This window comes from Heloderma suspectum, chromosome Z (assembly GCF_057233095.1).
Source record: "Heloderma suspectum isolate Gila_16-S chromosome Z, 16-S_ref, whole genome shotgun sequence".
Lineage (NCBI taxonomy): Eukaryota > Metazoa > Chordata > Lepidosauria > Squamata > Helodermatidae > Heloderma > Heloderma suspectum.
The window spans coordinates 16,337,369-16,365,000 of record NC_139476.1 but is presented as its reverse complement, the minus strand read 5'-3'; the positions used below and the strand labels follow the sequence as shown (position 1 = coordinate 16,365,000).

General features: G+C 48.3%; 1 protein-coding gene across 1 annotated transcript in view; it reads right to left on the bottom strand.

Moving 5' to 3' along the window:
- Positions 1-27,632, bottom strand: part of HCN2 (hyperpolarization activated cyclic nucleotide gated potassium and sodium channel 2) — a 51,238-nt gene that overhangs the window by 7,778 nt on the left and 15,828 nt on the right. Inside the window, exons 2-4 of the mRNA XM_084826052.1 lie at positions 19,773-20,196; positions 5,668-5,829; positions 3,332-3,550 (exon numbers count right to left, since the gene is read on the bottom strand). Coding sequence (XP_084682178.1) covers positions 3,332-3,550; positions 5,668-5,829; positions 19,773-20,196 — 805 coding nt within the window. The remainder of the gene's footprint in view (positions 1-3,331; positions 3,551-5,667; positions 5,830-19,772; positions 20,197-27,632) is intronic.

Genomic DNA, 27,632 nt, shown 5'->3' with positions numbered 1-27,632 from the left:
AGTAGCCCAGGCAGGGCAGATTTGGCCAGTAGGCCTCACTTTCACTCCCCTACCCTAGGGCATGTGCCCCCGAACACCTTCCACAGCTGACCTTTACCTGGGGAGATCAGGAGCGATGCAAAAGGTCCCAGGTTCAATCCCCAGCATTTCCAGGCCGGCCTGGAAGGACCTGTCTAAAATCCTGGGGAGTTGCTGCCAGTCAGTGTAAATACTGACCTAGACGAACAAATGGGCTAGCTCAGTAGAAAACAGCTTCGTATTTAAGTCAGCCCTTTCTTTAGAACCATGAGGACTGGAACCTTACTGTCAGGCAAGACTGGCGTCCTACGTTCATCATTTCACGGAAGAACTCCAAAAGCTCACAAAGCCTTCCCAGGAAGCCCCAGAACACACTGAAAGCCAGTCAGTTCATTAACAGCCATGGGCTTTCCTGGATGGCAGTGAACCAGCGGAAGGATTTTTAATTGCTTTTCAATTGGTTGCACAGAGAACTGCTTTGTACTGGCCTATATGTCAGGTCCATCTAGCCCAATATTGTTGGCACTGACTGGCCACAGCAGCTCTCCAGGGTTTCAGGCGGGATTATTTCCTAGCCCTACTGGGAGATGCTGCCAGGGATCAAACCTGGGACCTCCTGCTAAGCATACCACTGAGCTAAGGTCTTTTCCCTAAAGGGAAAGTGTGATTCTAGTCCTCATGGTTTTGAACCAAGGGCTGATTTCAACAGGAATATAGGAAGCTGCCTTATTGAGTCAGACCCTGGGTCCATTCAGCCCAGTATTGTCGACACTGACTGGCAGCAGCAGCTCTCCAGGGCTTCAGATGGGGGCATGGGGAGAGGTTTTTTTCCAGCCTGACTTGGCAATGCCAGGAATTGAACCCGGGACCCAAGTGTTCTGTCACATAGCTGATGCTTTTCCACAGGGCCCATCACTCTCTTCAGCAATAATTTGACAGTTAATCAACGAAAAAAGGCATGAGCTAAAATAATAAAATAATATTTTAGCTAAAATAATAAAGTAATATTTTAGCTCATGCCTTTTTCATTGATTAACTGTCAAGTTAATTTCTATAATAATAATGTTATATTATATTAAAATATTATTATTACTCTTTTGGTGTTCTATTGGGTCAAGTGCTGTTTATTTCTCTTCTTGTGTTTTCAATCGTGCCTTTAAGTTATTTGGGTTTCTTTTTAGGATTGCTTTCATTATGTTTTTGTTTTAATCTTGGTCTTGCTATTGTGATCTGGCTTGAGTCCCATTTTGGGCAGAAAAGCGGGATAAATTTCAAACAAACAAACAAACAAACAAACATAATGTCAATGTTGACCATCCTGGAAAAACTCTCAGTTATATGCACACAGGGAAAAGAAACAGGCACATACTGCAATTAACAATGACGATTACTCTCCTTGCTTTAGAAACAGAGGAGAACTATCAGCTGTCTATGTGGGCAGAGCATCCCTGCAGTTGTTGGGAGTCGGACAGGGCAGAGGGGCTTCCTATCCCCTGGAGATCCGCCTGGCCAGGAAAGCAGATGTCAAGATGTCAGAGGGATCCGTCACCCAGATGGCTTTTGCTTCCCCCTTCACGTGGCAACGGCTCACAAGCCCGGGGGTGAGCAGAAGGCGGGTGACAGCTGCCTCCGGTGATGGATCACTCGAAGCTCTTGGGTGTCTGTCGATCCGTAAGGACGCATCCAGATAAAGGGGGCGAGCTTGCCGCAGGGTCCAGCCATCAACCTCGTGCCCACCCCGCACAGTGCCGTTTCCGCCTCCGCAGAACCAAGATCAGCGTTGCTCAAAAGTCAGAGAGCCAAGGCACTCTTTGCTCTCCAATCAAAATTGGAGACATGCTCCATCCTTTACCGTATCCCCAAAAAGATGACACTCCCCAACCCCATGTATTTCTAGCCTGCCTTGGAACCCTCATGAGGTGCCCATAAAGGGACATGCAATTAAAAGGCTGATTAATGGACTGAGTACCATAACAGCAGAGATTGCTGAATTTTAGAGGTGGAGGGGACCCAAAAGGTCTTCTAGTCCCTGCTTAATGCAGGGATCAAGACAGGATCACAGAGTGGAGACATTAAACATGGCAGGAGTCACTGTTCCAAGCAGGACTCCTGATCTGGATATCCAAATACAGAACACAGACTCTTGCAAGGACACAATGGAGAGCCTCCCAAAGAGATCTGGTCATGCGCCCATATAAAAACACTCAAATCTTTCAAGTTCTGAGTCTGGCACATGGAACCCTCTAGATGTGGTTGCACTCCAACTCCCATCAGCCCCAGGCAGCATAACCAATGGTCAGGCAAGATGGGAGTTGTAGTCTGGATGGCACCAGGTTCCCTAATCCTGCTCTAAATTGGCTTAATTTGGCTATTAGTCTGAATTATAATATAGCCTAAATTGGCTATTATTATTATTATTATTATTATTTTACTTACTACATTTCTAATCAGCCCAATAACTAATGTTCACTGGGCAGATTACAATCAGTGAAAAGACTAAAGTGCCACAGAAGGGTGAAAAATATAAAATACAAATATTTAAAAGAGTAAAGTACAATACAATGCAAACCGATAAACAGGATAAATGGATATAAGTCAGAACACTCAAGAAGTTAAAAAGAGTTGTGGGGAGGGAGGGAGTGCGTTCATTACAATCTTATCGTAAGTCAAAATGTGCATTTGATAAGCATTCTAAACCTCTCCTAATTTGGGGAAACCAGGTTTCATTTTGAAAGGCAAGGTAAAAGTCAGCTTTCTCGTGCTCTAACAACATTTACACCACTCAGTCTCTGCCACTCCTTCTAATAGCAAGCGCAGGTGGGGAGTGCCAACAGAACTGGAACCAAAATAGGGTGTCGTGCTCTACGTCAATGCCATTTGCTGTGGCTGCATCCATACAAGGGATGTTTGTTCATATGGAAGTGGCATGGATACCCTGAAGAACCAAGAACTGTGTTCACCCACCAGCCTTCTCTCCTTTCCCCCCCTAAAAACACGCTTGCAAAGTTAGAGATGGCCAGAAGATGTCAACAACATCATGATCGTTTTTATTACTTCTACTACTGTGACAATATCCTACACCTCCAGGATCAGAGCATAAAGCAAAAATATGCTGGGACTTCTGGGATTTTGACCACACCCCTTTTGTCTTTGGCCCCGCCCACTACCAGACCGTGGGCCCCGAGAGCTTCTTCTACATGGAATCCAGCTCTCCGGCTGAAAGAGGTTTGACACACCTGGTTTACGTAAAATCCAGCAAACAGCAGAGGTGTGCACATGCGCACGCACTCTTTTTCACACCCCACCTTCGTACCTTCTCCTGATACTGGCGCCGGGAGGAGTCCAGAGACTGGATCAGGGCCGTGGCGTGGCCGATGAACATGGCATAGCACGTGGCGCCCACGATCATGCTCAGCATTGTCAGCCAGATGTCGGTCATGCTCTCCGGTGCTTGGCGCCCGTACCCAATGCACAACATGTGGCTCATGGACTTGAAAAGGGCGAAGGAGTAGAGCTCGCTCCAGGTGTCGTTCTAGAAGGGCAAGAGAGGGGAAGAGCTTCAAAGGGGCCCCCAGGCACATATGCACCGTCGTCATTACAATCTCAACTTTCAGTTAAAAAACAGGTAACACTAGATCCAAGTTTCTAGTCCATATGGTCCCAAAAGGTTGATTGGCAGTATCTGGGCAAACACACTTGGGGGGAAATCTTAAGAGGCCAGATAGGGCTGCTGAATATTTATTTATTTATTTGTTTATTTATTTGTTTGTTTTCTGTGCTGCCCAATAGCCGAAGCTCTCTGGGCGGTTCACAAAAATTAAAACCAAAGAGCACACAATAAAACAATACAAAATTCATAAAACATTACAACCACAGTGTAACAATACAGCCAGAATATAACCTAGCAGCAATGCAGGGATTTAAAATACAGATGTAAAACAGCAAAGCTAAAAGTCTAGGAAGCTACAGTGCTAAAATGCCTGGGAGAACAAAAAGGTCTTCACCTGGCGCTGGAAGGAATACAATGCAGGTGCCAGGCGAACCTCACTAGGGAGCTCATTCCACAGCCGGGGTGCCACAGCAGAAAAGGCTTTCCTCCTAGTAGCCACCCACCTCACTTCCTTTGGCAAGGGCTCATGGAGAAGGGAAATAAGATTTCCAGCAGCTGGTTAGCAAGGGGGGGCTGGGATTTCTCTGCGTAATGCTGTTGTCCTTGCTAGCAAAACCAGAATGGAATTACTCCACAGAGTTTTTTAAAAAAAACATATGCAGAATTACAAAACTGGGGGAAAGAACATGTAAATGTACATCATTCTCACAGGTTGTGGGATTCAGCTCATGGCATCGTGGAGTTTGGATCCCTTGGGCATACAACTTTTTAAAAAAAATTCTCAGAGCAGCTTAGGCAGGGGAAGGTGTTTTTGGCCACAAATCCCATCACTCCTTGCCATTGCCCATGCTGGCTAGGGGCTTATGGGAGCTGGGAGTCCAACACAGCTGTCAGGCCCCAAGTTGCCTACTCCTGGCTCAGACGTAACTGTGAATGTAAGGAAGTGTTTCTCCCAAACTTTCCAATACCAGAGATAGAAATCTGTCATTGGACTGATGCCCTCTGGATTTGTGTGTGAGTCACACGCTACTAAGCACGATGCCCAATTTGGAAAGAGGCCATCCGAGAATGGTGGTTCATACAGAGATGCCATGGACAGCCTCCTTTTCCTGGAGCAATTCTGCTATCTTTCCATGGGGCGGGGGAGGGATACTAATAATCTAATAATAAGCTAAGTCTAATAATAATAACTAATAATAACTAATAATCTAAGTCCCTGGGACTGCAGACTCTAGCCTCATCCACCAGCCATAGAACCAAGGGCCGCTAGGATGGCTTAAAATACAACTCTAAAAACACACATGAAGGCACCCAACACTTGCTTCCACTTAATTCCATTTTCCTCCTCCCTCCCAACCCGCTTTCCTTTTATGTCAGGTCTTTTAGACTGTAAGCTTGCGGGCAGCAATGGTCACACTCCTGATCTTGTAAGCTGCTGTCAGCCTTTTCAGGCTACAGGAGAAGAGTGTCAGTCCTGTATTCAGGGCCCTGCCAGCCAGACACAGCCCTGCCTTTATCCTCGGGCTAAGAGGATGAGTCCCTGGCAGACCCTCCTTCTCTCCAGCCTCGCAGAAGTCTAAGATTGCAGAATCAGATGTGGGTCCTTTAAAAGGCCAGCCAGCTCCTCCGGATGGTGGCTGCCTACATTTGGCTTCAGTTCTCTGCTGAGACAACATCCTCCTGTTTCTAGCAGAGGAGAGCTCCAGCCAGCAATGCTCACACCCTGAGCTGTGCGTGGTCCTGCTGCAGCTACTCTGTATACAAGAGGGCTTCTGCCTTTCCCTCTCTTGCTGTGTCTGATGCACTTCCCTTGACTTGACCCTACCTACCTAGCCCAACTTTGCCTGCCTTGACCTGCTGTTCTACTTGCTCGGAGCCTGCAAGATGAGCTTTGCTTCCCCGGTGGGCCTCGGGTAACCACAGAGCAGGACGCCAACAGGGGCCAAGGCCATTGCTAGTCCTCAGGGAGGTCCTTGACGCGACTCAAGCAACAGAGTTGCACAGCTGCGGCAGGGGAACACCCGCCCTTCCTCACTCACCACCATGCCGTTGATGGAGACCCAGCAGTCGCTGGGGAAATCTTGGAGCATGGGCACCAGGAACTGGAGGCATCCGTCCCAGTGACAAAGAAGGAGCATCATCCCAATGAGGTTAATGATCCGCATCACCGCGCTGGCCAGGTCGTAGGTCATGTGGAAGATCTGAAAGGAAGAGGGTTATTATTCTTTATTACATTTCTATACCGCCCCATAGCCAAAGCTCTCTGGGCAGTTTACAAAGATTAAAAACATTAAAAATCCAGTATGCAGAGGTTAAAACCATTTACATAGAAAACAAAGGAACAGACAATAGACACAAAGACAACATATATCTAAAAGACAACTTCAAGCAATCATCCATAACCCTAAGACAAATCCAGGATCTATTAAAACTCATCATATGCTGCCAAATGCCTGGGAGAAGAAAAAGGTCTTGGCCTGGCACCAAAAAGATAACAATGTTGGCGCCAGGTGGGTCTCATCGGGGAAATCATTCCACAATTGGGGGGCCACCACGAAGGCCCTCTCCCTCGTTGCCATCTTCTGAGCTTCCCTCAGAGTAGGCAGCTCAAGGAGGACCTTAGATAATGAGTGTAGTACACAAGTAGGTTCGTGTCAGGAGAGGCGCTCCGTCAGGTATTACAGCCAGGTAAGGCTCCATGGGCTAAAACCAGCACCCTGAATTGGGCTCGGAAACACATAATGGGTGAAATGAGAAGGGTGGCCGTCTCCAGGGAGGGGAGCCACCGAAGAGGAGAAAAGAGCTGGACCCCAGGCATTCGGACTGAGGGGCAGCTGTCATTACAGAATTGGAAGCCCCCCCCCGATCAAGCCCCCAAACTCCCCCAAGCCAGATTCCTCTCAGCCTGAACGCACATGTCTGCACTGACAAAAAGCAAAGGGGCCATGTTGGCCGTAAGAACCCCCCCACCCCATGAATTGTTTGGTAGCCTCCGGGCTTTTTTGCAGTTTTTCCCCATTCTAAAACGTTGGAATCTCCCTCCTAAAGCTGAGTCACTGACAGTAAGAGCTTTAAAAGCTAAAACAGGCTGGTGTTTGGGGGGGTGCCCCACCTCCTTTGCCACCACTGGAAAGCAGCCCCTGAGAGCTTCCCAGATATAGAATTAGGCCCTCCGGCTGAAAGCCGTTAAAACGGTTAAATACCCCTGCTCTGCCAGGTGACGTGATTTCAGTTTGTACCAGGGCCTGCTTTAGGAGGACTAGGATACTAGTCACCATTCTTAGTGTATTTCCTCATTGGAAGGGGACTCATTCAGAGAAGCAATAAACAGCCTGCCCCAAGATGGGTGAGTTGTTCTCCAGTACATTTACACTGGGAGTGACTGAACGATCCAACCCTAGCCTGCGCAGAGCACTAACAGGCTGACAAGAAGGAATCAAAGGTAGAAAACAACATCCTGCAGAGAGGCAGCAGGCAACCTCCTCCTGGTTCCCAGCGGCTTCTGTTGATGCAAGCACGAGGCCCTGTCCATTATTATTCGTCTGGACCCAGATTTGGCCAGGCTCAGAGGAGACCCACTGAAAGCACTTAGATGGGAGTGAGTTGTGTGACTATGCTAAGTTCCAGTGATTGTGATGTGTCTACTCCTTCTGGGATTACATCTGGATCAAAGGCACATCCGTCATCCCTGGCCAGGTGACAATGTCATTTGAAGTAAAACAGTAAATGCAAATAAAGAAGCAAATTAATGGTAATAAAACAATGTGGTTAGAACTGTGTGCCCAATTAAACCCACAATTAAGAAGAGCAAGGGAAATCCTGGTGTCTTTAAATAGAGCAGCTTCCCAAAACTCTTTCAGAGTACCAGCCGTTACAATGGCAACTGAACTCCAGGATATGGTGGTGTGAATTCTTAGACGGTGAACTTCAGGAGATGGCGGTGTGAATTCTTAGATGGTGAACTCCAGGAGATGGTGGTGTGAACTCCTGGAGATGGTGGTGTGAACTCCTGGAGATGGCGGTATGAACTCTTGGAGATCATGGTATGAATTCTTAGATGGTGAACTCCAGGAGATGGTGCTGTGAACTCCTGGAGATGGTGGTGTGAATTCCTAGACAGTGAACTCCAGAAGATGGTGGTGTGAACTCCTAGAGATGGTGGTGTGAATTCTTAGATGGTGAACTCCAGGAGATGGTGGTGTGAACTCCTAGAGATGGCAGTATGAACTCTTGGAGATCATGGTATGAATTCTTAGATGGTGAACTCCAGGAGATGGTGGTGTGAACTCCTGGAGATGGCGGTGTGAACTCCAGGAGATGGTGCTGTGAACTCCTGGAGATGGTGGTGTGAATTCCTAGACAGTGAACTCCAGGAGATGGTGGTGTGAACTCCTGGAGATGGCAGTATGAACTCTTGGAGATCATGGTATGAATTCTTAGATGGTGAACTCCAGGAGATGGTGGTGTGAACTCCTGGAGATGGTGGTGTGAACTCCTGGAGATGGTGGTGTGAACTCCTGGAGATGGCAGTATGAACTCTTGGAGATCATGGTATGAATTCTTAGATGGTGAACTCCAGGAGATGGTGGTGTGAATTCTTAGACGGTGAACTCCTGGAGATGGCGGTGTGAACTCCTGGAGATGGCGGTGTGAACTCCTGGACATGGTGGTGTGAATTCTTAGACGGTGAACTCCTGGAGATGGCGGTGTGAACTCCTGGAGGTGGCGGTGTGAACTCTTGGAGATCATGGAATGAATTCTTAGATGGTGAACTCCAGGAGATGGTGGTGTGAACTCCTGGAGATGGTGGTGTGAACTCCTGGAGATGGTGGTGTGAATTCCTAGACGGTGAACTCTAGGAGATGGTGGTGTGAACTCCTGGAGATGGCGGTGTGAACTCCTGGAGATGGTGGTGTGAACTCCTAGACGGTGAACTCTAGGAGATGGTGGTGTGAACTCCTGGAGATGGTGGTGTGAACTCCTAGACGGTGAACTCTAGGAGATGGTGGTGTGAACTCCTGGAGATGGCAGTATGAACTCTTGGAGATCATGGTATGAATTCTTAGATGGTGAACTCCAGGAGATGGTGGTGTGAATTCTTAGACGGTGAACTCCTGGAGATGGCGGTGTGAACTCCTGGAGATGGCGGCGTGAACTCCTGGACATGGTGGTGTGAATTCTTAGACGGTGAACTCCTGGAGATGGCGGTGTGAACTCCTGGAGGTGGCGGTGTGAACTCTTGGAGATCATGGAATGAATTCTTAGATGGTGAACTCCAGGAGATGGTGGTGTGAACTCCTGGAGATGGTGGTGTGAACTCCTGGAGATGGTGGTGTGAACTCCTGGAGATGGTGGTGTGAATTCCTAGACGGTGAACTCTAGGAGATGGTGATGTGAACTCCTGGAGATGGCGGTGTGAACTCCTGGAGATGGTGGTGTGAACTCCTAGACGGTGAACTCTAGGAGATGGTGGTGTGAACTCCTGGAGATGATGGTGTGAACTCCTAGACGGTGAACTCTAGGAGATGGTGGTGTGAACTCCTGGAGATGGCAGTATGAACTCCTGGAGATGGCAGTATGAACTCTTGGAGATCATGGTATGAATTCTTAGATGGTGAACTCCAGGAGATGGTGGTGTGAATTCTTAGACGGTGAACTCCTGGAGATAGCGGTGTGAACTCCTGGAGATGGCGGTGTGAACTCCTGGAGATGGCGGTGTGAACTCCTGGACATGGTGGTGTGAATTCTTAGACGGTGAACTCCTGGAGATGGCGGTGTGAACTCCTGGAGGTGGCGGTGTGAACTCCTGGAGATGGCGGTGTGAACTCTTGGAGATCATGGAATGAATTCTTAGATGGTGAACTCCAGGAGATGGTGGTGTGAACACCTGGAGATGGTGGTGTAAACTCCTGGAGATGGTGGTGTGAATTCCTAGACGGTGAACTCTAGGAGATGGTGGTGTGAACTCCTGGAGATTGTGGTGTGAATTCCTAGACAGTGAACTCTAGGAGATGGTGGTGTGAACTCCTGGAGATGGCAGTATGAACTCTTGGAGATCATGGTATGAATTCTTAGATGATGAACTCCAGGAGATGGTGGTGTGAACTCCTGGAGATGGTGGTGTGAACTCCTAGAGATTGTGGTGTGAACTCCTGGAGATGGTGGTGTGAACTCCAGGAGATGGTGGTGTGAATTCTTAGACGGTGAACTCTAGGAGATGGTGGTGTGAACTCCTGGAGATGGCAGTATGAACTCTTGGAGATCATGGTATGAATTCTTAGATGGTGAACTCCTGGAGATGGCGGTGTGAACTCCTGGACATGGTGGTGTGAATTCTTAGACGGTGAACTCCTGGAGATGGCGGTGTGAACTCCTGGAGATGGTGGTGTGAACTGCTGGAGATGGTGGTGTGAACTCCTAGACGGTGAACTCTAGGAGATGGTGGTGTGAACTCCTGGAGATGGCAGTATGAACTCCTGGAGATGGCAGTATGAACTCTTGGAGATCATGGTATGAATTCTTAGATGGTGAACTCCAGGAGATGGTGGTGTGAATTCTTAGACTGTGAACTCCAGGAGATGGTGGTGTGAATTCTTAGACTGTGAACTCCTGGAGATGGCGGTGTGAACTCCTGGAGATGGCGGTGTGAACTCCTGGACATGGTGGTGTGAATTCTTAGACGGTGAACTCCTGGAGATGGCGGTGTGAACTCCTGGAGATGGCGGTGTGAACTCTTGGAGATCATGGAATGAATTCTTAGATGGTGAACTCCAGGAGATGGTGGTGTGAACTCCTGGAGATGGTGGTGTGAACTTCTGGAGATGGTGGTGTGAACTCCTGGAGATGGTGGTGTGAATTCCTAGACGGTGAACTCTAGGAGATGGTGGTGTGAATTCCTAGACAGTGAACTCCAGGAGATGGTGGTGTGAACTCCTGGAGATGGTGGTGTGAACTCTAGGAGATGGTGGTGTGAACTACTGGAGATGGTGGTGTGAATTCCTAGACAGTGAACTCTAGGAGATGGCGGTGTGAACTCCTGGAGATGGCGGTGTGAACTCCTGGAGATGGCAGTATGAACTCTTGGAGATCATGGTATGAATTCTTAGATGACGAACTCCAGGAGATGGTGGTGTGAACTCCTGGAGATGGTGGTGTGAATTCCTAGACAGTGAACTCCAGGAGATGGTGGTGTGAACTCCTGGAGGTGATGGTGTGAATTCCTAGACGGTGAACTCTAGGAGATGGTGGTGTGAACGCCTGGAGATTGTGGTGTGAATTCCTAGACAGTGAACTCTAGGAGATGGTGGTGTGAACTCCTGGAGATGGCGGTGTGAACTCCTGGAGATGGCAGTATGAACTCTTGGAGATCATGGTATGAATTCTTAGATGATGAACTCCAGGAGATGGTGGTGTGAACTCCTGGAGATGGTGGTGTGAACTCCTGGAGATGGTGGTGTGAACTCCTAGACAGTGAACTCCAGGAGATGGTGGTGTGAACTCCTGGGGATGGTGGTGTGAATTCCTAGACAGCGAACTCTAGAAGATGGTGGTGTGAACTCCTGGAGATTGTGGTGTGAATTCCTAGACAGTGAACTCTAGGAGATGGCGGTGTGAACTCCTGGAGATGGCGGCGTGAACTCCTGGAGATGGTGGTGTGAACTCTTGGAGATCATGGTATGAAATCTTAGATGATGAACTCCAGGAGATGGTGGTGTGAACTCCTGGAGATGGTGGTGTGAACTCCTGGAGATGGTGGTGTGAACTCCTGGAGATTCTGGTGTGAATTCCTAGACAGTGAACTCCAGGAGATGGTGGTGTGAACTCCTCGAGATGGTGGTGTGAATTCCTAGACAGTGAACTCCAGGAGATGGTGGTGTGAACTCCTGGAGATGGCAGTATGAACTCTTGGAGATCATGGTATGAATTCTTAGATGGTGAACTCCAGGAGATGGTGGTATGAATTCCTAGACAGTGAACTCCAGGAGATGGTGGTGTGAACTCTTGGATGGTGACCTCCTGGAGATGTCTGGGAGGTGGCGTGAACACCTTCCCTGAAGATATTTAGTCAGAGGCTGCGTGGCCATCTCTCAGGATGCTGGAGGTGCTTCCCTATAGTGCAGGTCCTGCATTGAGAATGAGGTTGGACTAGATGAGCTGTGAGGTCCCTTCCAACTGAAGAGCTCAAGGTCTTCCTTTTCATAAAGAGACCTTGATAGTAGGGAGTAGTGAGCTCTGCAGGAAACATTATGTTCCTTTAACTTGGGGGGCCAACTCCCATCAGCCAAAGGCAGCATGCAGATGGGCAATGTTGATGCCACACTGGGACAGCCACGGGCTCCCCGCCTCTGCTTTACCTGGAGATGCTCAGGGATCGAGCCAGGGACAGGGCATGTGCTAGAAATTAGGCCCTGAAAGACAGGGAGAGGCCGCAGCAGGATTTGAACCCAGAGGAGGAGGAATGCTCCTTGTCCCTCCAAGGGAGCCCCACTCACAGGCATGGTGAGATCCAAAGCTGTTCTGCAGAGCACAGTGCACAGTGCTGTGAAGCAGAGGAGAAGCAAGGGGAAAAAAACACAAAATGTCCTGGCCTTCTGATGAGGACAGATTAATTGTTCGCATATTAAATCTGCCTGGGGAATTACAGCCAGGAGCATCAGAGAACAGCTCTGCTCTGTGGTGCTTGTGAGAGGAATGGCCAGTGGGAACGGCCGGCAGACAGAAGCACATTGGAGCACCGCATCTCGCTCATGCACGTGTCCCTCATGGCGTGGATTAAGGCAGCCTTCCCCAACCGGGGGCCCTTGGACTACCATCATCCACAGCCAGCCTCTACCCTGAGATCCACCAACCGAAGCCGTGCACAAAAAAAAGATGTGTGGCTCCAATGTCAGTGGGCCGGTGAATCCGCTCCGGGTTTCAGTCAGAACCAGTCAGAACTCTAAAGGGGCTCTCCAAGGTGCCTGCAGCTCCTTTAGAGTGCTGACTGGTTCTGACTGAAACCTGGAGCGGATTCACTGGCCCACTGACATTGGACCCACCAGCCACTGAGATAGACCAAGAACTGAGTTTGTTTTGCAGGGCCAAAGAACTGAATGGAGCACAAAAATCCAGCCCCGCCCCCCAGCTCTAAGGAGAAGCTCTCCATGGCACTTCTCATCAGGAGTTCTATTCACATGGTGGCCAACGAGATGCCCACGGGAAGCCCGCAAGCAGGACACGAGCACAACAGCACCCTCCCACCCATGTTCCCCAGCAACACAGGAGTACTGGCTTTGATACTGGAGGTAGCACAGAGACATCAGGACTAGTCCATAGCTTCCTCCTCCAGGAATCTGTCCCGTTTTAAAGCCGTCCACGTTGGTAGCCATAACCACATCTTGTGGGAACCAATTCCATAGCTTAACTTTGTGCTGTGAAGAAGGGCTTCCTTTCATCCTTCATCCCCCACCATTCAGTTTCATGGGATGACCCCTTTGGTGTCAGGGTTGGAAATGAGTCCATAGAACCCCAAAGCAGCTCTGATTCTGAAGAAGCTACAACCCGCGGGAGAGGAGCCGCTCGTCTCTCAGAGGTGCAGCTGCAGGGAGAGGTCCCCCCCGCTTGCATTCCTGAGAGAGATAGTGACCCTGGCAGCGAAAGAGCAGGAAAGCAGTTGTTGCTAGACGCAAGGCGCCAGTGCAGAGAGAGGTGTGAGGTGGAGGGTGCCGAGAGGAGGCGCTCAGCCCGCTTGGCACTACGGCAACGGCTGCGCCCTGATGCCCCACGGGTAAGGGTGGGAGCCTCCGCTCCTAGCCCATAAGTTCCACAGCTTTCCCACCCTTCTCCTCAAAATGGGGACCAACTGCATAGATGGAGCTTAGGTTACCCTGCTAAGATACCCATTGCAGTTCCTTGCTTAGTCGCTGGCAATTAGCATCTGAAAGAGTCATTAGGTTGTAAAGGAATAAAGCCTTGGAGAGAATCCCCGTTGTCTGCGTCTAGTTTGGGCTGTGGAGGGAACTTTATGAGGCAGCTGGGGCACTCCTGACATTTGGGTTCTAGGATTAGGAGAGAGGGAGAAAAAATTCTCCATGTCCCATTTCTCCACACCAAACATAATTTTGTACTCCTCTATCATGTAACCTCTTACTTGCTTTTATCTCTAAGCTAAAGTCCCAGGCACTGTAACGTCCCCTCACAGGGGAGTTGCTCCAGCCCCTGGATCATTTTAGTTGCCCTTTTCTTTTTTTTCTAAAAAAAAGGTGCGTTTCTGGAGGTGCAGTGACCAGAACTGTACACCATGTTCCAAGTGTGGTCACACCACAGATCTGTATAAGGGCAGCATAATCATGGCTGTTTTTCTTTCAATATTAGACATTTTACTCTCGAAATATGAAAATATGTCAGGCACAGGTCAAATCCAGCCACCCCAGGTTCTCCTGATAGCCCCCTTCCACAAACACCAACCGCCTCAGGCTTTCTTCCTATTCCAAAAAGTTGAAATGCCTCTCCGAAGGCTGACTTAGGAGATTTCTTTAAAAATTATTTTTACTGAGTTTTAATCACATATTTTCAACATCAACAATGAGCACGTCAAAGTATTCTAACAAAATGCAAACACATCACAGGACATTCCTTTTCGTGGTCTTTGTGCCCTTATCCATTTCGTTAGTTTTTCAACCAATGCAATATCCCAACGGTAGTTATACCACACAATTATTGAGAGATCTGTAGACTCTTTCCAATTCTATCAGTTAGTGAGATGCTACCATCATAAAAGTCAGCATTTCTTTGTTAAATGTTCACTGAGGCCACTAAAGATTGATAGTAGTGACAATTTAGGATCCACGTGAACTTGACTTAGGAGGGTTGGCTATTAGTTGGCAGGAAGAGGGTAAAACTAAAAGATGCAGGCATTTTTGGCCCCACCCTTTATGCCTTTTGACCCACCCCCTTTTGCCTTTGCTCCGCCCACCACTGGAATACCGCCCCCAAAAGGTTCTCTGAAATGGAATTCGAACCTTGGGCTGAAAGATGTTTGAGACCCCTGTTTTAAATAAATGTAGCAAATAAATACATTCACGATTGTTACTGGGTTGGATTCCGGTTTCATCCTACTTAAGAGGAGACCCACTGAAATCACGGGGACTTACGGTAGTCATTACTAACTTGCGTCCCATTGATTTCAAGGGTTCTAACTCAAAGCGGGATGAAACCCAATCTCAAGCTCTTGTTTTCAGCGATATTTGTGAAGTCTCATCTTCAGATTCAGATTTCATCCTACTTAAGAGTAGACTCATTGAAACACAGGGACTTCTGGCACTGTCCCATTGATTTCAAGGGTTCTACTCCAAGTGGGATGAAATCCAAACCCAAGCTCTTGTTTCGGGTTTTCTTTGCGATATTTGCAAAGGCTCATCTTAAGCGGGACATAAATAGGTAAATACGTCAAGAAGCACGCTCAATAATATGCCAGGCTTTGGCATTTTGGAATGGAAGGAAGGAGGGAAAAAGAAAGAGAAAACAATAAGAAAAAAGAACATTAAAATATGGAAGTCAATATTGCCTCAGCCTGAAGGCAAATTCAACTCTCTGTCCATGGTGCTGAAATTGCTTTCCAAAGCAATTTATCCAAGTCCATGATTTCCACCCCCACCCCCCCTCAAGCCTTGACACTTTATCTGTCATTAATAGGGTGAGAAACTCAGTTCTGTCCACCAGAAGATGCTGACAAGGACAAACCACATTCAGAGAAAGTATGACAAAGAGAACGGTGTCTCTCGGACAAATCCTACGGAGCAAAAACTTAAAGGAAATATTTAGGAAAGGGGGAAAAAAAGATGTGATGAAAAGAAAAGAAAAGAAAAGAAAAGAAAAGAGAGGGCTTCAGCCATTGGGCAGTATAGAAATGTAAAATATAAATATACCAACCAACCAACTAACCTACCAACCCTCTAGGGAGTTCAAAGCAGCGTACATTTTCTCCCCACCTTGCTCAATTTAAGCCTCACAACCACTCTGCGAGGTAGGCTTGGCTGCAAAAGAATGACTGGCCCAAAATGAGCTTCACAGCCAAGGGGGGATTTGAACCCAGGACCCACCCACCCTGCAAAAAACCCAGGCTTGGTGCTCTAACCACTACCCCTGCTATATGTTGCCATTTTTATTTAAACGTAACAGTGGGACCTGCAATGTTTTGTTACAGTGTGGAGTGCTTCTCCCAACAATCCGCCTGCATTCCACAGCCACTGGTCTGTTTTGGGTTTCCCCAGGATTCCTTTGGGGAGCCATGGGGTCCCCGCAAACCTGCTGATACCTCCCGCATTGTGCATGGGTAGCGCTGCTTTGGAGACATAAACATTTTCACTCAAACTGTGGATGTCGGAGATAATGGGGTTCATTCAATTTTTAATTGAAATGGTTTAAATTAAGAATTTCAGCTAAATGTTTGGAGAAACGTCCAGATGTCAGAGATGCTATATTTCCACCTTGCATTGTCGATCCTGAATTGAGCAGGGGGTGGACTAGATGCCCTCTAAAGCCCTTTCCAACACTAAAATTCTATGATTCTAAATTTCCAGACCATCACAGTAAAAAAATGCAACCCACACCATATAAAATATACATGTTCCCTAAGATTTGCTTCATAATCTCTTCTATGGAGAATCCTGGAATCATATCCTGGACAGGATGTAGCAAATCTCTCAGCCTAACCTACCTCGCAGGGTTGTTCTGAGGATAACCATGTATGCCACCTTGATCCACCTGGTGGATCAGCCACATAGAAACTAATGAAAAAGCCACATTTGAGCTCCCTAGTGAAGGCCACAAAACTCTACCAGTTTACCTCGGTGTACGCCCTGCTGAACGCAATTGGACTTACTTCTGAGTAGACATGCACAAGACCGCACTGCATGTGTCCCTTGGACTGCAGCCTTCAAGCAAGAATGGTGTTCACAGCACTTTACACAACCATGTCTGAAGTGCAAAATCTTTTATTTATTTTATTTATTACATTTCAACACTGCCCCCTAGCCAAAGCCCTCTGGGCAGTTTACAAACCGCCCAGAGAATCTGGGGTCTCTGCCCCAGACACCCTACAATCTGAAACCGATAGCAAGGTAGATGATGGAGCGAGGGACAGGAGAAGGGACGAGCCTGAGCAAATAAAGACATTTAAAAATGGTTCTAGTCCCTGGGGAGGAAAGGACAAAGAGGTTACACTCAAAATTTGGGGAGTGGAGGGTGGAAAGAAACCATTTCAAGAGAAAAGGGCAGATCTGATTGCTGCGTCTGTGACCTTGAGTTCAAGTCTTTCTTCTGCATTGCAGAATGCTTTTGCTAGTGCCCTATGATGCCAGCCAGCAACAGAGCCAAGATTACCTGCAAATGACCCACCCCTGACAAATTCTCTCTTTTTTTCCCAACGGGCAGAAGGTGACTGATCGGGCAAATGGCATCATTTGTCCCCGAACCTTCCTCCAAACACAGCCATTCCACAGCACACTGTGACGCCAGCCATCGGCTGTCCATTGCCACGCCGGCCGAAGAACAGCCACGGAGGGACCGGCCCGGTGCTTGAGTAGAAACGGCACCGCCTGTCCACGTGATGTGGCCCATGGTCCAAAAGAAATAGCAGGTAAAATGTAAGGAGAGAGTTAAGAACTCAAGGACAACTTTGCCAGGAAGAACTGGGTGCTGCTGGGAAACCCACAAGCCGGGCATGAGGGAAACAGGCAAACTGCCTTTGTCCTTGGAGGTTCCATTGGGGCCCGTTCCATGCCCACCTCCAGGGATCTGTCTAATCCCCTTTTCAAAGCGTCCCGTTGTCCCCTCGTCTTGTGGAAGGGAGTCCTGCATGCTCCTTCCACACTCCTCGAAGAAGGATTCTCCTTTGGTTCGACTTGGATCTCCCACCAGCCCATTCTTATTTTATTGACTTGGATATATTTTTAGCCTGCCTCTTCACAAGAAACCCTCCCAGAGTGGCTTACATGCAATCAGTAAAGCAGGACAGTCCCTGCCCCGCCAGGCTTACAATCTAAAAAAAGGTAACAGCGCACAAGGAAAAAGTGATGGGGAGGGTAGAGGAAAAAAAGAAGCAAGTGGTCTTTCAGCAGGGCAGTGAGATGGTCCCACTTCCCCTCTCATCTCCTTCTGGATGACCCCTGAGTTCTACTATTAGAAGAGGAAGATGAAAAATCTTCTCTTTCCCTACATTATACCTCTTGTCTTATAATCCTCTGACATGTTCCACACTCAGCTGCATTATCGGGCAGAACTTTTTAAAGCTCCAAGCGTCGCAACCTTTCCTCGTAAGGGAGTTGCTCCAGCCCTGCAGATCATTTTGGTCACCCCTTTCCCACCACCTTTGCCAGTGCCCTTTTGCAGATGGGGTGAGACCAGAACCACACAGAGGATTCCCAAAGACTCATGGATGGAAACATGCAGAATGCTGAGCATTTGCCAAAAAGCGCCGGCCCTGAAATGGCCCAACCAATCGTCACGGCTGCCCTCAACTTTTCCACAGCGCCCTCAGGATGAGTTGGACCACAACTCCCATGATCCACCAGCCAGCCTGCACAGATCTTCTGCATGTTGACTCCTTCTCTGCGGAACTCCCTGCCTGTTAATGCCAACATGGCTTCGTTTCCGCTGTTTGCTGAAGACATTTTTCTTCAAACAAGCCTTCCCTCATTGACCAACCACAGTTTTATTACAAGAATCTGATCTTAAGTATTTAAATCCTGCATTTTGATTCTTCCCCCCACCCCTTCTTTTATGGTTCACTGCTCAGGAATCTGGTTAAATATAGGGCGGTATATAAATCTTATAAATAAATAAAAAGAAATAAAACATTTAAAAAACAAACTCATTTTTTTTTTAAAAAAAGCAGAGGAATAGAACAACATTCATCAGAAGAGGACAACTCAAAAACAAAACACAGATTCAGTGGCTTTTTAAAAAAGGCCTGAGAAAATTTACCATTAGGATCTGAGCTCAATCCAATTTAAATTTACTGCTAGGATCGGAACCCAATCCAGTTTGTTTATTTATTTACTGTACTTGGAAACTGATCAATAACCAAAGTACTCTAGGAGGTGTCCAATACATCCAAAATATATAGTACAAACATTAAGACAAAACAAAAAATAAAAAGGTGCAAAATAAAACCAAGACAAAATCGACAGCAAAGAAGAAAAACGTTGCAACACCGTAACACCAAATTAAAACCAGCAGCAGGGTAGAGTAGATCAAAACAGTTCTTAAAATGACTGGGAAACCCAAAGGTCTTCACTGAGCGCTGGACAGACCACAACGTAGGCTCCAGACAAGCCTTTCCGGAGACGGCGTTCGATAAACAGGGTACTACCACCAAAAAGTCTCTCTCTGTTGTAGCCTTCTGCCTTGCCTTATTTACACATAGGATCTGAGTCTACCTTGCCTCAGTTACTGTTAAGAGCTGAGCAAGTTAGGATCTGAGCCTACCTTGCCTCATTTACTGTTAGGATCTGAGCCAGTTGGGATATGAGCATACCTTGCCCCATTTACTGTTAGGATATGAGCATGCCTTGCCTCATTTACTGTTAGGATCTGAGTCTACCTTGCCTCAGTTACTGTTAAGAGCTGAGCCAGTTTGGACCTGAGCCTACCTTGTCTCAGTTACTGTTAGGATCTGAGTCTACCTTGCCTCAGTTACTGTTAAGAGCTGAGCCAGTTTGGACCTGAGCCTACCTTGCCTCAGTTACTGTTAGGAACTGAGTCTACCTTGCCTCAGTTACTGTTAAGAGCTGAGCCAGTTAGGATCTGAGCCTACCTTGCCTCAGTTACTGTTAGGATCTGAGCCTACCTTGCCCCATTTACTGTTAGGATCCGAGCCTACCTTGCCCCATTTACTGTTAGGATCCGAGCCTACCTTGCCCCATTTACTGTTAGGATCCGAGCCTACCTTGCCCCATTTACTGTTAGGATCCGAGCCTACCTTGCCCCATTTACTGTTAGGATCCGAGCCTACCTTGCCCCATTTACTGTTAGGATCCGAGCCTACCTTGCCTCATTTACTGTTAGGATCTGAGCCAGTTAGGATCCGAGCAAACCTTGCCTCATTTACTGTTAGGATCCTAGCTGGCTGGGCTGCACCACGACTGCAGCTGCCTCCTCTTACCTCTTCCCACTGGTGGATGTAACGGATAAGGCGAGAGAGCCGGAGCAACCGCAGGAGGCTCAATATCTTGGTGAAACGGACAATGCGCAAGGCCCGGGCAGTCTTGTAGACCTCCGAATCGATGCCCTTCTCCACGATGAGGAAGATATAATCCACAGGGATGGAGGAGACAAAGTCCACCATGAACCAAGTCTTCAGGTACTTCTTCTTGATCCGCTCCGGGTCCAGAATGATCTCGGTGTTATCCTCGATGACGATGCCCGTCCGGAAGTTCATCACCAGGTCCATGAGGAAGAAGGTGTCGGAGACCACGTTGAAAACAATCCAGGGCGCCGTGGTCTCATCCTTGAAGAAGGTGATGCCCACGGGGATGATTATAAGGTTGCCCACCATGAACAGCAGCATGGTGAAGTCCCAGTAGAACCTGGAGAGAGAGAGAGAGAGAGAGAGAGAGAGAACGAAGACGTGTCAGAAGGTCGGAATCCATCGAATCCTGAGCGCAGCTGTTTGTCCATCAGCACTCTTGCAGGCCTCAGGCAGAGAAAGCAACGATTCCACCAAAAACAAAAATCCCACTAAAGGCAAAGTAAGTTTCTAGTCCTCATGGTGCTGAAGAAAAGGCCAATTTAAAGAGGAACCTAGGAAGCTGCGTCAAACTGTTCATCCATCTAGCTCAATATTATTTGCTGTGCCGGGCTCTCCAAGAGGGTCTTCCCGGTCATCTGCTACTGGACCCTTTTAACTGGAGACTTTGGGGAACTGAACCTGGGACCTACTGCAGGCAAAGGAGGGGGGCTAGACCACCAAACTCCCATCAAAGGCTATAGGAACGTTGCCATATACAGACTCCATCGGGTGGAGCATTTGGTATGCCAGCATTCACCAAACTGGCCCTGCACCCCAAATGTGCAGGGACTACAGACCCCATCATCCCCAGCCAGTGCTGGCCAGGGATGATGGGAGCTGTGACCCACCCCACACATCTGGAGGCCCTCAGTTCAAGGAAGGCTTCTCTGTGCTGACCGGAGTGGCTCTCTGGGGTTTCTAGCGGAACATGGTTCCATGCGTCACCTATCCTGTGATCCTTCTCAAGCGGAGAAACCGGGGCTTGAACGTGGGATGCTGTGCACGAGGGCTCGAATCTGGGAACTTCATGCCAAGGGGCTCAACCGCCAGGTTATAGCCCTGACCCAAGAACTCCAGCCGCATGAGAAAACATTCCCTTTGGGGAACAACCAAGTTTAACATGTCAGCATTTATTTTCGAAGGACATGCACAGGGTCCCCTGCCACCCCCTGCAAAAACCCACCCCAAATAATTTATGCCTGCATCACACATGCAACACTTGAGGGATGCAACCTTGCAGGCGAGCGGGTGCTCACACATCCAGGAGAAGTCACAGATCTCACGGCAGTCACAGATCTCACGTGGTCATATAAAAAAATGCATTTTATATCGTGATATACTGTGCTTTGCAGGTTCAATTTTTGTGAACTGCCCAGAGAGCTTCAGCTCGGGGGGGGGTGGTGTTATAGAAATCAAATAAATGAAGAATAAATAAATAAAAATAAAATCCCTGACGTCCACAGCTGCGGTTGCCTTTCAGCGGGGCCCATTCACATGGCTAGCTGAGATCGAGCAGAGAATTCCGGGGACCGCGTGGACATGTGGGCAAAGCCGGCAAACGTGCTTCTAGGTGCTGCATTGATTGGGGGAAGGGGTTCAACGTGCCCCCCAGGTGGGGCTGCCTTGCCTCCAAATGTCAATTTCTTTTCGAGACCAGGTGCCACCTGTCCAATCCCGCCTAGGCAGCTCGATGGGCGCCTGAGCACTCCCCCACCGTCATGAGGGCTAGCAACTTGGCCTGGAGATCAACAGACTTCCAGGGAGTATCTCAAGGGGGACACTGAACTCAGCAACTCTATAGCCTTCCCCCAACCTGGTGCCCTCCAGAGGTGCTGGACTGAAACTCCCAACCTTCCTGGCCACTGGCCATGCTGGCTGGGCTGATGGGAGTTGAAAGTCCAGAACGGATGGAGAGCAACAGCTTGGGGACTTGTGGCCATGGCAGCTCCTGCAGGCATGCCAGCTGGAGCAGGGACCGGCAGCCACGGAAAAGACGCACCACTTCTATCCCAAGAAGGACACCCACGATCTGCTCAGGTTGCCAGTTGCCCAGGAACCCCCCACCACCACCCCGAGCTGAAAGGAAGCCAACTCTGGCCAGGGGAATAAGGGATGCCAAATCGTGAGGCTCTGGACCTGTGTGTACTTCTGCGCGTGGAAACTCTTACAGTCGATTCAAAGCTGCCTTGCTCATTTGATCCGACAGCGAGAGACTTCATTTTATTCTTATTGATTATTACCTTGGACTAGATGGTCTTGCAGGCCCCTTCCAACCCTACTATTCTATGATTCTATGATCCCGCCTTTCTCCCTCTTGCAAGGAGCCCTGGGCTTCTTACATGGCCCTCCTCTTTTCCAGTTCAACCTTCCAACAACCCTGAGAGGTAAGTCAGGCCAACAGACAGGGACTGGCCCAAAATCACCCAGTGAGCTTCAGGGCCAAGTGGGGGCTCAAACCCGGGTCTCCCAAGTCCCACTCCAACACTCTCACCACTACACCATGCTGGCTCCTAAAAATCTAAATAAACAGACAAGTATCTTTCACTCCACATATCTTTTGCTCTTCAAAACCCAGGATTTTCATAAAATTGGTGGCTTTTAGTGCCTTGCTCCTTCTGCACCAGATTCCCCCAACCCGGCACCCTCCAGATGTCTGGGGACTTCAACTCCCATCAGCCCCAGCCAGCCTGGCCAATAGCCAGGAATGCTGGGAGTTGTAGTCAAAACACCTGGAAGGCATCGGGCCTGGGAAAACTGCTTCCTTCCATAAAACAAACAGTGGTGATGGGCGGTGCCTTGCCAACAGAGGCGAGATCCGATCTTGGGACACCCTGATCCTCTCCAGGCTCAGCCATCCCATACAAATGCAAAAGCCTGCAGCGATTTGGTTTGAAACTCTAGGCGCACATGCCAGGATTCGAGAGTGCAACTGCAGCAGCCATGGGACTTGGAAGCTGTAAGCGTCCATTTCCCGTGTGCCAAACTAACTCCAGATGCTTCTCAGGCACAGGGGGAGGAAAGGAAAGAAAGGACAGCACGCCACGTTTCAGCTCGTGACTTTCCCCGATTGACAGTGCCTGCATTTGAGGGCTTGCTGCGAGGATGGCTACCGATGTCGCCATGAAAGAATTATGACTTCGGGGTGCTGTGTCGGGCTCTGGGTACCCTTCAGCTCTCCCCAGTGAGAGCAGGAAGTGGGGTGAGGATTTTCCTAAGCAGAGGCAAACTGCCTGTCTCAAGCCATCAAAGGAACATCAGACAAATCTCGCTGGATCAGGCCACCTGCCCACTGGAGCCCAGAACCAGGATGGGAGGGTAACACGTCTGTCCTGTCTTCTGCGTGACACTTTAGATATTTGATGACCACTTCCATGTCTCCCCTCAGTCTTCGCTTCTGCAGGCAAAACATACTTGGCTCCTTCAAGAGTCCTGGTCACTCCTTCCTGGACATCACACGCCAGGCTTGTCCAGACCCTTCTTAAAACGGGGCACCCAGAACTGGACACGGTTCTTCAAATGCGGCCTGACTAACATGGAATGGAGAGGAACAATTCCTCCCCATGTTCTGGACACTCCACTTCAGTTAATGCCACCCAAGATTGCATTTGCTTTCGTAGCTGCCGCGTCACACGGCTGGCTCACATTTACCTTGTGGTCCACTGAGACACCGAGGTCCTTTCCCCATGTACACGGCTTCCTTCTAGCCATGATGAGCCATTAAGGGAGTAACCCTCTGTGAATTTGTCTAAGCACCTCTTAGCGTGGGTCCCCAAGGCAGTGGCAACAGACACAGGCATTCACCAGCCTCTGTGCCCCCTCCTGATTTTTATTTAATTTTGTAAATATTTTTTTAAAACTTAAAACAAAATAACCAGGAGGCTAGCATGCTGGGACTTCAACTCCCATCAGCCCCAGGCAACACAACCAGTGGTGACGAATTCTGGGAGTTGTTGTTCAAAACATCTGGAGGGCATTGAGTTGGGGAAAGCCGTCTTTTAGCTTTACCAATGTGCCTCCTGGAAAATGTTTTGTGACTGGCCATGCCATTTGAGGAAAAGGCAAGCTGTTCCCCCATAGTGGCCATTTTGTGAGAGCACCCACAACACTCTTTGAAAATTCCAAATGCACCCACCCACCAACCCGAAGGGAACTTCTGACCCCTAAGCTGTGAGTTCCACAGCTTAATCCTGCAGTATGTGAAAGAGGGCATTGTTTGGTCTCCCCTAAATCAAGTGTCAATCCAGTTGATTGGATCACCCCAAGATCTTGCCATACAAGAGGGAGGAAAACCTCTCTCTGCCCAATTAAACAAAGCTTAATCTCATAAAGCTTTATCATGACCCTTTTCTTTCCACCCCCAGCCACAGATTTATTTATTACATTTATATCCCACCTTTTTTCCTCCTTAAGGAGATGAAGGTGGCATACATAACCCTCCTCCTCTCCATTTTATCCTCACAACAACAACCCTGCGGGGTAGGTTGGGCTGAGAGTCCAGATTTCATTGTCTTTTTCTCTAAACTAAAACAGCTCCAAATGCCCTTTCGCTGTTCTTCGTCTTCTCACATAAGAAGGATTCTCATAGTCCTGCCGCGTGCCCTGGTGATCATGGGTGGAGCGGGACTTTAAGGCCCCTGCAATGGGCAGGAACAAAATAATCGGCCATACTTTTATTTGGCTTCTCTCTCCCCTCTCCCTATAACGTTTTGCACATTCCCTGCTCCCAATGGACTCCACCTTTTAAGATTTAGCTGTGCACTTTCAGACATTAAAAACTTACTTTAAAAAAAAGATATAGGGGCCCCAATCCATGCCTGGTGGATCGTAAATTGCACCGTCTTGCCTCCAGCATGAACCATTACCAAATTTCTGGGTCCCATTTAACAGATGGGGAAAACTGAGTCACCCGGGAGAGTTTGATTAATGCAGCAACAGCGTTTATAGAGAGGACGCCAGAAATCAGGCACCGCCACTGCACAGAAATTACGGTCCCTCTCTCCCCACCCCCATCCCAGCACCTCTCACAAAAGGACCGCTGGCCAATCCAGACAAAGGCTTGGTACTTAACACAGCATCCCACTGCAGCAGGCTAGAGGCAAAAACAGCAGGCTGCGCCTCTGCGGGGGTCACCAGCACGGCGACGCTTTGTGTCTTTGGACAGCTGCGGCCACCTCCACCCCTGGCCCCCCACTCCCGTTTTGTAAACTGACCCTGATTTCTTTGCTGCAGGGGGGTGTGGGCATCTGCATGGAGAACTGCAGAGGAGAGGAGAGGAGAGGAGAGGAGAGGAGAGGAGAGGAGAGGAGAGGAGAGGAGAGGAGAGGAGAGGAGAGGAGAGGAGAGGAGAGGAGAGGAGATTGATGGCAGATAGGACGGAGGGAAATGCATGCAGAGAGACAGGGAAGGAAGGAATAAGCAGGCAATGTGGAAGGAAAGGAAGGAAGGAATAAAGTAATAAGCAGGCAACATGGAAGGAAGGAAGGAAGGAAGGAAGGAAGGAAGGAAGGAAGGAAGGAAGGAAGGAAGGAAGGAAGGGTTAGACGGGCAATAAGGAAGAAGAAAGGAAGGAATAAAGTAATAAAAAGCAAACATGGAAGGAAGGAAGGAAGGAAGGAAGGAAGGAAGGAAGGAAGGAAGGAAGGAAGGAAATGTTAGACAGGCAATGAGGAAGGAAGGAAGGAAGGAAGGAAGGAAGGAAGGAAGGAAGGAAGGAAATGATAGACAGGCAGTAAGGTGGAAGGAAGGAAATGGTGGACAGTCAATAAGGAAGAAAGAAGGAAGGAATAAAATAATAACAAGCAAACATGGAAGGAAGGAAGGAAGGAAGGAAGGAAGGAAGGAAGGAAGGAAGGAAATGTTAGATGGGCAATAAGGAAGAAGAAAGGAAGGAATAAAGTAATAAAAAGCAAACATGGAAGGAAAGGAAGGAAGGAAGGAAGGAAGGACGGACGGAAATGATAGACAGGCAGTAAGGTGGAAGGAAGGAAATGGTGGACAGTCAATAAGGAAGAAAGAAGGAAGGAATAAAATAATAACAAGCAAACATGGAAGGAAGGAAGGAAGGAAGGAAGGAAGGAAGGAAGGAAGGAAGGAAGGAAGGAGATGATAGACAGGCAATAAGATGGAAGGAAGGGAGGAAGGAAGGAAGGAAGGGAGGAAGGAAGGTAATGGTAGACAGGCAATGTGGAAGAAGGAAGGAAGGAAGGAAGGAAGGAAGGAAGGAAGGAAGGAAGGAAGGAAGTTTTGCTGTGAGGATAAAACGGAGAGGAGGAGGATAATGTAAGCCACCTTGGGTTCCTTGCAAGAGGAAAAAAGGCAGGGTATAAATGCAATAAATAAATAAAATAGGTAAGTAATGTGGAAGAAAAGAAAGGGAAAGAAGGAAGGAAATAGGCAGGCAAGGTAGCAGAAAGAAAGGAAAGAAGGGATGGAAGTCAGATTTAAAACAGAGGATAGGCAATGTGGAAGTAAGAAAGGAAGTGAGTTGTACAGACAGGCCATGTGGAAGGGTCATACGGAGCAGTGCAAAAATCCAGACACCAGTTACTAAAGCAGGCTTCACACACACACACACACACACACACACACCACTGTGCATGGGATCAGGGCTGCCTCCTCCTGCTCTCGCACCCTCAGTGCCCCACTGCCCTCAGCAGCCCCTAGCCGGAGGATGGCCCCCCGCAAAGAGGCCTTCAAGCTGCTCTCCTTCCAATCCAGCTCCTGTTTTGAGCTAAGGAGGACAGGATGGATCAACTGAGGAACAAATGCGAAGTACAAACAAAGTACAAAACCTCTGCTCAGATATGACACACGGTTCTAAGAGGAGCATAGCCCCAAAGGCTATTTCAAAATAGCCAGAGACCCGCAGGATCAAGAGCATGCGCAGAGCGCCTTTCCTTGAATAGTGGACAGGAGGCACCAGATTGGGAGGGCAGGAGGGCTTCCCGCAAGAAACCTGACCAACCCACTTAAAATGGCTCAAACGTCAAACTCACTGCAAAAGAACTGAACCTATCTTAACTAGGGGAACATTTCCAAAACTGGAGATTTCAAAGTTGGCCACTACTCGTAAGTGATCTAAGCACTGAACCTTGGCAAATAATACACAAAACAATCACCAGCAAAATGCATCTGTTGCTTTCTCCCTAAATAGACAGATGTGCAGCACCTTAAAGGCCAACACATCTACCCATCTCTTAATTAAAAAGTAATTATTAAAAATGATATGAGTGTACGCCTGTGTCCAAGCTGTACGTCCATCTCTGAAAGACCTGGGATCAGTTTATGCTCTCTGGGTTATTCCCAGCCAAGTTTATGGGTTATTCCCAGCCTGTTTATGGGTTATTCTGGGTTATTCCCAGCCAGGTTAGGCTCTCTGGGTTATTCACAGCCAACTGTGGTGCCGGGAAGGGGGGGGGGAATGGTTGCAAAGCAGGACGCTTAAAATATAGATTTTGTGGAAATAAAAACAGGATGTCAAAAGGGGTCGGGGAGAGAATGGAAGGATCCTGGCTCTCCTTCACACTATGGCACTAACCAAAGCAGCAAGAGAGCATCTCTCTTATGGGGGGGGAGCAATTTAAAGTTGATCCATACATCAATTTCAATATACCCCTCACATCAGGCTGCTGTGGTGGTGGTGGTGGTTGGTTATTATTATTAATTATTAGTAAATTGTTGTTGTTATTGTTATTATTACTACTACCATCCCACCCTTTTTTCCTCTTGCAAGGA